Source organism: Triturus cristatus, chromosome 2_1 (genome assembly GCF_964204655.1).
Source record: "Triturus cristatus chromosome 2_1, aTriCri1.1, whole genome shotgun sequence".
Classification (NCBI taxonomy): domain Eukaryota; kingdom Metazoa; phylum Chordata; class Amphibia; order Caudata; family Salamandridae; genus Triturus; species Triturus cristatus.
The window spans coordinates 759,776,284-759,789,387 of record NC_140581.1 but is presented as its reverse complement, the minus strand read 5'-3'; the positions used below and the strand labels follow the sequence as shown (position 1 = coordinate 759,789,387).

The 13,104-nt window shown below is 46.2% G+C and overlaps 1 protein-coding gene across 1 annotated transcript in view; it reads right to left on the bottom strand.

Moving 5' to 3' along the window:
• The window catches only part of PHAX (phosphorylated adaptor for RNA export), an 83,668-nt gene that overhangs the window by 21,784 nt on the left and 48,780 nt on the right, over positions 1–13,104 (bottom strand). The window contains exon 3 of the mRNA XM_085632695.1: positions 11,200–11,320. Coding sequence (XP_085488821.1) covers positions 11,200–11,320 — 121 coding nt within the window. The remainder of the gene's footprint in view (positions 1–11,199; positions 11,321–13,104) is intronic.

Genomic DNA, 13,104 nt, shown 5'->3' with positions numbered 1-13,104 from the left:
AGTGACGACGACTCTTGGCCGACTGCTGCCTATGTGCATCACTCTTAATCTGCAGGAGAGTTTGATCGCTATCTGGCAAATTTATCCCAAAGGATCCCACTACGTGCTGGTGAGAAATGGTGATCTAAAGCAGTTTCGGTACAGTAGCAGACCACAATGAGGGGTGGAAGGGAACAAAGATTAAATGCAACTTGGTGAGTTGGAGGATGACACAAGCTCCCTCCCATTTCAAATGTGCTCCAGTTTGCAATAGATATACGGCAAGCTTGACAGCACGACTGGATCTCATGAAAACCAGAATGGACAAGCACAGTGATAGGCTGAAAGTAGTAGAACATAGGATTAATATGCTGGTGGGTATGATTAATGATAGGACTGGTAAACTGGCAAAGATAATCTCAGACCTTCTCAATGTATCCACCAAGAATGCGGACCCTGAATCATGCCCGCATCGCAACAATATCCGCATTGTGGGAACTGGAGAATGCACAAATATTGGCAAACTGGACACTTGTGTGGAATCCCTGCTGGGAGAGTTACTGGGCAGAAAGAATTTCTCTCAATGTTTCATTGTCAAGCGCATTCAATGATCTTTGAGGCCCTCGCCTCCTCCAGGTGCGCTGCCACAACCTCTAATAGCTTAACAGGACAGGGACACAGTCCTACAATTAACTAGGGAGAAAGGGCCCTTACAACACCAGACTTTATCTTGGTGGTGTAGGAGGACAGGAGGTTGTACGCAAAGGTGAAGAAATTGTGCAGAGACAATAACATACCCTAAGCCGTGCTGTTTCCAGCAAAACTATGCGGCAGATGAGGAATAATCCTGTGTTCTTCACTTCAGCGACGGAGGAAATGAAACGCCTTATAAGACCATGGTTGCTTCTACCTCCTAGGAGTGGGCAGCAGTGGCTGGCATAGGCACACTCCCCCGCTACGTTAAACACTAGTTTTCTGTTTTTCTGCAGGTGTCTTATGGGCTTTCTTCCATTGATGGTTAGAGTGTATGCGCTGTGAGGGAACTTTGTTAGGTTTTCTGTTACAGGTGAGTACCACTATGTGGATGGGCTGGGCTTGACTGACCTAGTCTATGTCACTCTGAACATAGGTAGTGACTGCATTCTCCCCCTGTACAATATGCTCATGCTCTCTATGCAATTCAGGAGATTAGGTGCATGACCTGGAATGTTCAGGGGCTTGGAAACCCTAACAAGCATAATTTAATCATTCAATACCTAGAACGGCACAATGTGCAAGTAGCCTTCCTTCGGGAGACGCATTTGACCCAAGGTGCCAGGGCTGGTTTTGCGCAGCAATGGGGAACTTCCAATTACTTTGCTCCCAATAGCTCATACATTGCAGGGGTAGGGATGCTGATCTGTAAAACACTGCTATTTTCTACATAGACCCAAGGGAAAATATGTCTACCTAGACCCCAAGGCAAGATATATCTACCTAATGGGCCTTCTGTGTGACATACCCATTTCACAGTCATAGTTTCATTTGCCCCCAATTAGGACACTCCGGAGCTTTTTATGATATAGTACAGCTTACCTGTAGACCGGGTGACTTAAAGCCGGGTCTGGTGGCTTAGTGGACTAATGCATCCACTGCAGGGGCCTGTGTTCAACCGGATGGTCACAGGTTTTGATAAAATGAGTACCATTGAGTTAGGTAACAATAAACATCTGTTTTTTAGCGCCTTGAGTGATAAGTGCGCTTTACAAATACACAGGTTTATGTTTAAACCTTCTCTGGGAGGGTGACTTTAACCTAGTTCTGTACGCAGAACTAGTCAACACAAATAAGCTTAGGGATAGTGCCCCCAATGCAGTCAGCACCCACGGCAAATACTTGAATACGATAGCTTGGTGGATGTATGGCATAAACAGCAGGGAGAAGCGCAAATATATTCATATTACTCCTCAGACCATAATACACACTCTAGGATAGATTTCAGGCACGAGAGCCCCGATTCGATCTTTTAACTACTTGCCTTGTATAAGCTCAGACCTCTCCCCAGTTCTTATCACCATTGTGTTGCCTGACCGCCTGCAAAGGCACAGGTGTTTATCAGTGGCCCTGCAAAATGCAGTGTTCAGTGCAGAGCTCACTGAGACAATAGAGTATTTTGACACAAATGTGGACTCTGGAGCTTCCTATCAGGCATCTCGGCAGCGTTCAAAGTTTATATTCGGGGATAGCACTTCCAAAACACACTGGGGTGCTCAAATCTATAAGCACTCGCTTCAGGACTTTACAGCGGAGTGGATGAAGTACAGAGGCGCTATGCTTCTATTCCTACCACACCCACAATGGTGTTATTAGACAACCTACTAGCTGAATGTAACGACCTGGTCAAACTTTAAATATGGTTAATTATGCACAATCGAGGACGTAGAGGAAAGGGAAGGGGGGGGATTGAGGGAGGGAGTGAGGGAGGACAACCAGGGGCCAGATGCTCTCAGGCTTTTGAAAAAGGATGCCGCCTGGATCCTAGAGAGCGGAGGATGGTGAAATCATTGGAAATGGGCAGATACAACAGACCTTACAGGGATCAAAATAAACTTTGTATACGTCTGGGGTGTCTCTTCCAAAACTTTCTGGAAGAGATAGCCCAGGCCTGGGTGGACGGCAGTAGCCTGGAGCTACTGCTCACCCCCATTACATTACAGGGCCCAGACAGCCTGACTGAGGAAAGGCAGTGGCTCGAACAGACTAATGCTTGAATTCTTTAAAGGATTCAAGAGGCCCTGGACCTGGGACTACTGGAGTTCTACCAGGCAGGCTGCTACTAGGGTGGCGATGGAAGCTCTTATATATGTAATTTTGAAGCCAGGAAGGAATCCTGGCCACAGTTTTGGTTAATAGGTTGAACCTACTAATGCCGGGGTTGCTGCTGCATGATCAGTCAGGCTTCATCTTAGTCAGGGGTACAACCATCAACCTCCGGACATTGCTGGCTTTGATCCAGCATATCAGGCCAGAGATGTTGGCAATATCACTGTTTTTAGACACTGAAAAGGCATTTGACTCCCTAGAGTGGCAATTTCTCTTTGCAGTCTTTGGTAGAATGGGCCTGGGACACTAGTTTCTAAATATGACCAGGCTATTGTATACAGACCCCACTGCTAAGGTGCGTGTAAACGTACATATCTGACACTTTCTGGATACGCAAAAGGGTTGTCTTGTTGCCGCTCCTGTTGGAACTCACAATGGAGCCTTTAAATGCACTACTGTGAGAAAGACACATCTGAAATGGTATAATGTTCTCTACACGCAGGTGCCTGTTCTCCATGTATGTGAATGACATGCTGCTTTTTCCTACAAACCCAGATGAAAACCTAAATCCTATCCTTCAAGCCGTCATGCGCTTCGGAGGTTATTCTGTCGTCTCGGATTACCCGCTGATTTGGCGCGAGGAGTCGGTGCAGTATCTGGGCATCCTTATTAAAGGAGTTGATACTGCACAATGACTACGGCCTTAAGCTTATCAGAGGGTAGTGCAAGACATCTGCAAATACACACAATAGTCAATAAATGATGCACACGACTCAATAAGGAGAGCTACACAAATGTATAAAAAATAACACGTATCATATATTTATATTTATATTATCTACTGGCGGTCGCCAGTAGATAGTTATAGTTAGGACCTATTTTCCATAGGAAATTCGCAACATTCTATTCCCAATAACTTTGGCGCCAATTGACGAATCTTCGCGGAATTTTCAAAACTCGTGGGGCGCTCCGGTCCTCTCCTATCTTGAAAGTTTCGGGGTGATTCGTCAAGCGGGGGGCCAAGAAAAAAGGGGGGCCCCAAAACGTTTTTTCCCCATGCAATTTCCCATAGGAAACTTTAGCCGGGGCTACAGCCCGAACTGCCGAACGGAATTACACCAAATTTGGCAAAGAGGTAGTTCTTGGTTCAGAAAGAACCCTTTTTAGGTCTCGCCTAGCTATTGCGTAGCAATCGCTATGCGAGACTCTAGTAAGGGGCTCCCAAAAGTGGATTGCATGGCGAGCACGCGCACAATCACGTGCATCGTGCCGCCATGCAATCTACTTTTGGGAAGCGCTTCAGCCCACTGGCGCGTGCACCTACTTCAAAGGGTCCGCTCCCCCGCCTGGAATGCGCTCCTCCGCCCCTTGACGCTTCAAAGCCCGCGTTCCCGCCCACGGGAAGACACACGCTACTTTTGTCTTCCTTGTTAATTGCAGCGCTCCATGCGCGCTCTTACTTCAAAAATGGCGACTCGTCGTATTCAACTTGTTTTAAAATTGTTGCTGTACTCTTTCCTTCCACCTCTTTGTTAGGCTCACTCCTCCAATACCGCCACCCCCAGCCGTGCGTCTACACTCTCCCCAGCTCAGCCGCACGTATTGCTCTCAGTCTCACCATGAGTCCGCGGTAGTACACTCCTTATTGGTTACACTCCTTATTGGCTCATCGTCTGAGCCGCTGTTTTCTCCCAGTCGGGCTCCAGATCTTCCATATGCGCCCGCAGAGATTGCCTCGCCTTTCCGTTCCCGCCACGTCACTCCCGCCACGTCACTCCCTCCTCGCCCGGGCCTACTGCGTACCTGCCCAGCTCTGTCGCTATCCAGGCCGCTGCACCGGCCCGATCGCCGCCGTTTTCGCGGTCATGATTTGCCAGTCGCACTCGGGCGCACTTTCAGTGTTTTGGAGCCTTGTTTGTGAAGCCCTTGAAGAATAAAAAGTGGTTCTTGAAAGGTCAGTAGTTGACTAGTATGACAAACAGATATGATTAACAATAAATTACGTTGGGAGCCATTCTTTACCAAGGAACAGAGTAGCATATTATGGGGAGGGCGTTAATACTGAGGTTACTCATCTAGACTATTAATAAAAGCACACAGAACGCTCGGCATTTTTGGCGTGTGGCGTTTGCTTGTTTATAAAACGTTGGGCGGGTGTGCTGGTAGCTTGTGTCTTCTGTGGTTCACAGCCACGGAAAGCGTCCGGCCCCTCTGCGACCAATTGCCCAGCTCCTGCTGAATGGTGTGGGTAAGGCAAGCAGTGATCTCCCAGGGGCTTTTACAGGGCCCGCGCCCTCCTCAGCCTCGGAGCACTGTCGCTCCAGTGCACAGTTTCAGCCACAGCAGCACCAGGGTCTCTGGTTCCCCCCCCAACCCCTCGCGGTGGCCCAGGCACAGCAATGCCTCACAGGCCCTGCTAAACCACCATCCCAACAATCATGGGGGCCGCTTCAGTCCGAGAAGCCGTGAACATGGTGAGGAGCTCAAACCCGGCGCGGATCTTTGTGAGCTGCCCGGAGGACAGAAAAGAGACAAGGCGAAATGAGTGTGTGTGCGTGTGGACACTCGCACACTTAGTAGGCTACGCACAAACCGGGACGGACACACATAGAATTAAGAACTATAGGCGTTAGTCCTTCTTTTATGTCTTGTGCCCATCCTAGTGTTTTTGCTTCTTAAAATCTGGTCACCGTTCTCGGTGTTCAACGGGTGTTCTCGGACCCGGCTGGTGGGCATGAGTTGCAAGGTATTTTGGTGGGAGCTCTAAGTGGTGGTAGTAGTATGTTTTCGGGGAGGGACCGGTACTCCACAGGGCCAGAGGGGTGGTGAGCTCGCTTGTATCTTGCCATCTGTTAGTGAAAGTGTTTCTTCTCTCTCATTCCTGGTTCGGTCCCCCTCCCCTCCGGCCCCCCTGCCCCCGTGGATCTCTCCTTCCAAGAGTGTGCCTCTGTCTTGTCTATCCGGTGTCAGCCAAGCATGCTCTACTACCTGGGCTTTATTAAGTGTAGGCAAAGCTTGCACTACGCTTGCGTTTTTAATGTCCAGTGAAGCAAACTTACTGCATCGCCTCATCTGAGTACCCCACGCGGACCATAATTGCAGACACGTGGGGGCAATGGACTCTATCCAACCCACTCCATTGTTATCTGCAAAAACCAACTCCTGCGCCGCCTGGTTCCCCCGCCTTACCCTTGTAATTAAACCCTTTGCTGCCCCTCCCTAAGCCACCGAAACGAGGGCCCCCATGCCTCCAACATTAAAAACGTTTCTTATGCCCCCCCCCCCCCCGGCTGCTTCACCCCAGGCCAATTCCTCTTTGCACCTACTCTGACATTAATAATCCGCCCAGGATCACAGGATGTTGGGCCACGCCGAGATCAACAAGCATTTTTATTTTGCAGAGGTGGGTTTCGGCGTGCATAGCTGACCTTTGTCTGTTAACCCCCATGCATGAAATTAAGGAGTACAGAGAATTGTGAGTGAGTTCAAAGCAGATCACAGGGAAGGTTTTTTTTTTTTAGGAAGCGGGGGCGCAGAGAGGGTTGTGGGCTACCAAAATTGCTAGCTTACGATCACATGTGTCTGTCCCAGCGCATGTTGTCACCTCCTACAAATGGCGATTCATTAAAAGGAATTATCAAGGGAGCGGATTCCCCCTGCTCCCAGCAGTCCACTGAGAGCCCCTTCCCTTAAAAACACAGCTACACCGCGAATGGCAAAATAAATGTGACCTCAGCGGCGAATCCTTGCTTCAGCCAATGAATCAATTACCAGTTTTGCAAGAACTAAGTTACACGGGTCTAAGAATGGCGCCTTGAAGAGGACCTCAAGTGGCGCTCTATAAATCTGAGTAATAAGTGACCACAAGCACTTGCGGTGCATTTCCAAGAAAGAGCTACAATTTCTAAATGTTTTGTCAGAATCACTCTACACTTTTATGAAGTGTTATGCCCATGGTCACGATTTCTTGTCAGTATTTGTGTATTCCTGTTAAGGGTTTTTGTGTGAAACAAACTGAACTAAGGCTCAGGGAGTTATAAAATTAGTCTCTGCAGTTTACACAATTAAAACGTAGGAAATACAAAACTATGCAGTTTTGGGCCTCCAGAGAAAACAAACTATAAAGAAAGTGTGTCAAAAACCATGGTACATCTCTAGCGCTTTGGGCTGAACAAATCGCCTCTATGCGCTATAAGCAAACATACTCGGGGTCGGTCCTTGTGTTTCTCGGGCTTGATGTGGACAGTGACCCCTCCCGTCTAAGTGCGGCGACAACAGACTGTGCACATACAACGCACTCACTTTTCATCTGGGCATACTATGGAAACCTCCCCATGCCTACAAAAATATAAACCGTGCAGGGGACCTAAGTAGCTCATGTGAACACCCCTTCGCTTTACCCCCCCCCCCACACACACACACACACCTTACCTCTAATTCTGACAACGTCCCGTGTAGTTGCAATAAACTATCGCAGCGCTCTGGGCTCCATGCGGCGAGAAGCCGCCAGCACATTTGGCCCATTTGGTAGCTTCGCGGCACTTTGAAAATAAGCATTTGAAATACAGTAGGTCTCGCATTTACACAAGTTTAAGCTATTGGCATTGTAAACAACAATGCCTTTTATTTGGGTTTTAAAAACTAAAACATAAATAAAAGAAATTGTCATTTACAATGCCAATAGATCAAAGGCGCGAAATGCGAGACCTATTGCATTGCACATGCTTAGGTCTCGCATTTGCGAGGGATTAAGCTATTGGCATTGTAAATGACAATGCCTTTTATTTATCTGTTTTCAAAACCAACACACAGATAAAAGGTTTGTCATTTACAATGCCAATAGCTCAAACTTTTGCAAATGCGAGACCTATTGCATTGCAAATGCTTGTTGTTAAATGGTGTAAATCCGTTCAGTAGTTGCTGAGAAAATCAAAAGTAAAAAACACCTTTATGGCCGCACAGGATCCACACACCCTCCCGATCACGAGCTTTATGCTAATTGGCCGTCAACACTCCAAACCAGGAAGTGTTGGCAGCCATCTTGTGCCTCGGTAGAACCGAGGCACAAGAAATCAGGAAAACTAAGGCGCAAAACGCAAAAAGGGGGCAGGGTAGAAACACCCTGACCCCCTAGGCCTACTCAGGGGCTCCCACAAGGACCCCCAGGGCCCAAAAAAGCATTTTAAATTATATTTAAAAAAAAAATTGTAAACATTTAAAAAAAAAAAAAAAAAAAAAAAAGAAGGATTGTCGCACCCAGCGCGAATTTCGGCCGAAATTTAAAAGAAAGCCAAGCGCGGACTCCCGCGCTTCGTTAGTATTCAGCCCCCGGGTGGGCTGAATCCCGGGGGCAAAATATGTATTGGGATGGGGGGCCCAAAGAGACCACCACCCCCCGGGGCTTTTAAAACATATTGGGGGGGGGAGGCTCACAGCCCCCCCTGCCCTGGGGACCGCCACCACCCGGGGCTTATTAATTATGTGTGGGGGGCTCAAAGTCCCCCCCAAGCCCCGGGGACCACTACCCCCCCGGGGCTTATCTAAAATATTTGCAGGGGGGCTCATGGGCCCCCCCCCCCCGCAGCCCCAGGGACCGCCGCCTTCCCCCCCCCCCGGAGCTTGTTTTAAAAGATAAAAATTAAAAACCCTGTGTGGGGAGGGGGGGGCTGGAGTCCCCCCACACGCCCTGGGGACCGCCACCTCTCCGCGACTAGAAATATTTAAATTAGGGGGTCCGTGAAGGACCTCCAAAGCCCCAGGGACAACCACCCCCTGGGGCTTTGTAGGTGTTGGGAGGAGGGCTGCGCGGCCCCCCTCCTGGAGCCTGTATGGCCCTGGGGACAGCCACCCCCCAGGGCCAGCTCCTGCAGTGTCCCGGAGTGCCCACCCCCGGGACACTGCAGTTTGCTATGGCAGGGCGGGAGCCTCGCGGTTCCTGCCCTGCCATAGCAAACTTTGCTTTGGTATTTGAAAGAGAGAGCAGGAAACCCGCTCTCTCTTCCAAATACCAAAGCAGATTGCTTTTCCACACGGGGGTGTGCATCAAAAAACGAAAATGCGATTATATTTGCCTTGGTCTACTTTACAACCTACCCTACTATCTTTCGATTGCATCATTATAGACACAGAAGACCCTATTGTGTCAAGTCTTCCCTGCAACCCCCCCCCACCATTGTTGACTCCCTCATCGATCAACAAAGAAAAGCTCCATCGAAGCTAGACTACATCTATACAAAACTTTGTTTTAAACTCAAAAGATGTAGATTCTTCTAAAGAAGATTTTCCTGCTTGTGTAACTCCAGCGTCTGGGATTAATACTGTTATTATTACATTAGATTCGGCTCCTAACATATTAAACGTTTGCAAAGATGCCATGCTTATGGAATTTGTCTCAATGATTAGAGGTGGTGGGCAATAGGCTGCCTCGATAATCATCTGCTCCGGTTTTCAATCAGCAGCTAGTGTTGCATCAAAAGCTGCAGCAAGGCTCGCTTTTGCCTCCCGATTTAGAACTCTGCATTCACAAGTTTTCCCTGAGCGACAATGTTACTATTCTCACAAAAAATCCTATTATACCCGATTTTCCAACAAAAGTTTTAGATTATTAAGGAGGACGAGGGGGAAGAAGTACCGGACCTCTCTAGTTCAAGTGGTAATAGACACACTAATCAGAATAAAGTAACCGAGCTACCCTTCTTACATTTTTGGGCACTGATGCAGAAAACCTTTGAGCGCATGCTTGGATCTTTGGTTTTAGTAAATACACAACAAGCTAGACACACTGACATTAAAAGCAATAAGAAAACAAGCACATCACTTGACAAATACAGTAAATTCGGATTTAGAAGCCAACACTCTTCACTTCATTCAAACAGCAAACCAATGCCTCTTTAATAATGGAGCATCCATGGCAGGATGATTGCTTCCCCCTTTCTTACCCATTGCAAAATGTACGTTTTTCACAAATATAAGCCTGCATTGGACAGCAAAATGTACATATGTTCAACAAAAAAAAGTACGCGCAAACTTTTGGGGACAATTATATAAAGCAGATATTTCAGTGATAATCACTACTGTGGTCTGAATACCTGATCTGTAAGGTCAATGCAATCGGTCTAGTTTTTTAACCTGCAGGGCCTCCATAACCAGTACAATTTGACAGAATCTACTCTACTGCCTCAATTTGCATCATTATTTTTTCCAGCCAGTGATCCAGAGACCTGTAGACAGATGCTTTGGTAAATGAAAGGCATGAAAATTGCATTTTTCTTACCTGCCTGCATCACCTTAAGCTTTCTAGAAATAGTTTAAGGGACAAATGCACCACGTTGTCACAGTTTTTCTCAAAGTTATCTTAGATGGTGCAAACATTCCTGGAGACAGTCAGGGCTTGGAGGTCTGTTTTCTAGAAGACTTGCTCTAGGTGTAGCTAGGACAACCCTAGTTTGCAATATCTCCACATCTGTAGGAACAAACGCCACTTAACCCAGAAAATGGGTTTGTTTTCATAGACATTAATCCACTTTACTGAACTCTGAAATACTACTTGACCATCTTCAAGGTTAGTTTTGCACGGTTTATTTCAACCAGTTTTTGGTGTACATAATTTTCGAAAAACTTGATTATTAGAATCACAACAAAGTAACTAGAATTTGGGAAGAGGATTACAATCCTCCATTTTTCAGTAGTCCCGTTTGTGATCAGGTAACAAGTGCAAAATACTGCATAAGCCATACAAGAATTTGATCACAAAATAGTGGTTTGGGATTTCTCATTTTCAGAAGTTTTGTGGGGTTTGCAATCATTTAGTGTTTGGGAGATACGAATAGCCTGTATATTCTATATGAGTAGTGGATACTATGACATACAAACATACAGTCCATCTTTATTGTGTACATTGTTATTTGAAATTTGTTTTTACTGTTAATATATTTATTCATATATTCATTTTGACATAATAAACTGTTGCGCTTTACAAAAATTTACTTTGGGTAGTCAGTCACATTTTTGTTGTAATTTGGTTGCACTTTACCAGGTGACCCAAGGGACTTGGGAAACCGATTTTCCATGGCAGACAAACAACCTGCTGTCCTGGGTTAGTGGGACACATCACTTGCTGCTAGTGCTTGACTGACTTGGGAGAAGAGCCCAACACTGCTTTTTCATGTGCTTTCTCTTCTTAAACCAAACTTTGAGTTAGCTGGTGTAGAGGATGCTGGCTCACTGAAGGCCTTCAAAGGGCTTTTGTTGCATTCCACGAAATTTGAGAATTCTGGTCAAATTAATATGCACAGGACACAGATTAAATAAACCAGAGAGTAAATTTACCTTAAACATGTACGGTAGAAACAATTTCCCAAAGGTACCTGAACTGCAAGTGCCACAGACTTCATCCGAAAACATTACCAATTTCCTTACCATTACAAACAGGCCTCCGTTTTCCTCCACTTCCGCAGTTTCCATCATTAGCTCGATTGCTTTTTTCTTTCCAATGGTCTGAACAACCTTGGTTATTAAATCCTTTTTTGGTTCTCTAAGGCTAAGGAAGAAAATAAATGGCATGTTACTGCAGCATTAAACACAAGCTTCAAAGGACTCTGCTTTACACGACAAAGCATTCTCTAAACACTTTAAGAAGAAAGGTAAATAAAGAAATAAAAACAGGAGGTATATCTAATGCTACATGTTTTCTTAGGATGCTTTTAGACTTTTTTGCCTCAATCCTATCCATGAACTCACTGCTTTTCAATTACCTTTCAGCTCTTTCGAATAACCCCCAATAAAGTTGCACTATCCAGCTCTTCAGTCATTCCATTTGTATGTATTAATGGTACTAAGTGGTAGCCGTTTAGGCGTAAGTCAATACCATATTGCAATCTGTGGTGTTTAGTTTTCACATGTACATTTGAACTATGGGCTAAAAAAACAAATCTAACCATGCACAGCACATGCTAGCTAAATAGCCAGGATTGTCTGAGGTTGTCGAATATAAAAGGAGGCCTCTAGGCATAAGTTATTAAACGCCTCTTGAGAGCTCAAACCCCTGCAGAAAAAGCAGTTATGAAGCTACCTTTAGCAAGCTCATCCTTAGAATTCTTAATGAATTATATTTGCAAATTAAAGAGGCAGCTGAGAGGAAAATAACTTTTCTAGGTAGAAAAAGTACAGGCTCATGTATATGTTGAGAGTGAGATATCCAGCACAACTTTATCCTGGCTGTTAAGGAAAGCTCATCCATGCACAGCTGTACAACTCAGTTTGAGCTCGGAAAATAACAGACAAAGTTTTGCAAAATTTCTTGTATGATCATACAGGAAATGGAGACTCGCCAAAAACATCACCACAAGAGCCACATAGAAAGCTGTCCTTAACCTCTACCACCAACCACAAGACGCAAAGAAAAAGGCCCCAATTCTCAGACTCGTAGCCCGAGCCAACAATGGCAAAGAACTTTTTTGTATCGAGTTCTCCAATCCTGTAGCTGCCAACGACGATATCATTCCATCCCAGGCATTCAGCAATGACCCACTCAAACTTCTTCGTACAGAGCATTGCCAAGATCTACAACACATTGACCCACAGCATATCAACATGAACTCCTCCGACCGGCCGGGCACCTCCCTCATCACCAAACAAGCAACTGGAAGAACCTCTCGAACAAACTACCGCCCTGATGAATACCATCCACTCAGGAGCTGAGAGGGCCCCAAGTCATATACAATCTTGGAAGAAACATCTCCCCCGTGCTCACCACTATCATCAGCATCTCCATAACCATCACCACCACCTTCCAGTCTTGCTGGAAAAATGCGAAGTCAACGACCAGTTGAAGAAACCAACAGCAGACCAAAACACCCTCAGCAGCTAGAGACCCATCTCGCGCCTGCCCTTTCCAGCTAATGTTATTGAGAAAGCCATCAATACCAAACTTAAAGACCACCTAGAAATACATCAACTACTAGACAGCTCCCAATCATAACCAACCATAGCACAGAGACAGCCCGCACTGTGGTCCCAATGACATCAAAAGCAGTCCAGCTAAGGAGAAATGGCCACACTCCTCCTCCTCGACCTCTCTGCTGCATTCAATACTGTCTCCCACAAGTCGATCAGCCATCAAGTGAATATCCTCCTTCCACATTAACAGAACTCAATAAGTTAGACCCCCCCCCTTACACCTCAGAACAGAAGAAGCGAATTTGCACAGTCCCTCTAAGATCGTTGCTCGACCCAACACTCTTTAACGTCTACATGACACCCCTTGCAGACATAGTCAGAGCATAGGACATCAACATAGAATCCTACGCCAACGACACAGCTCAT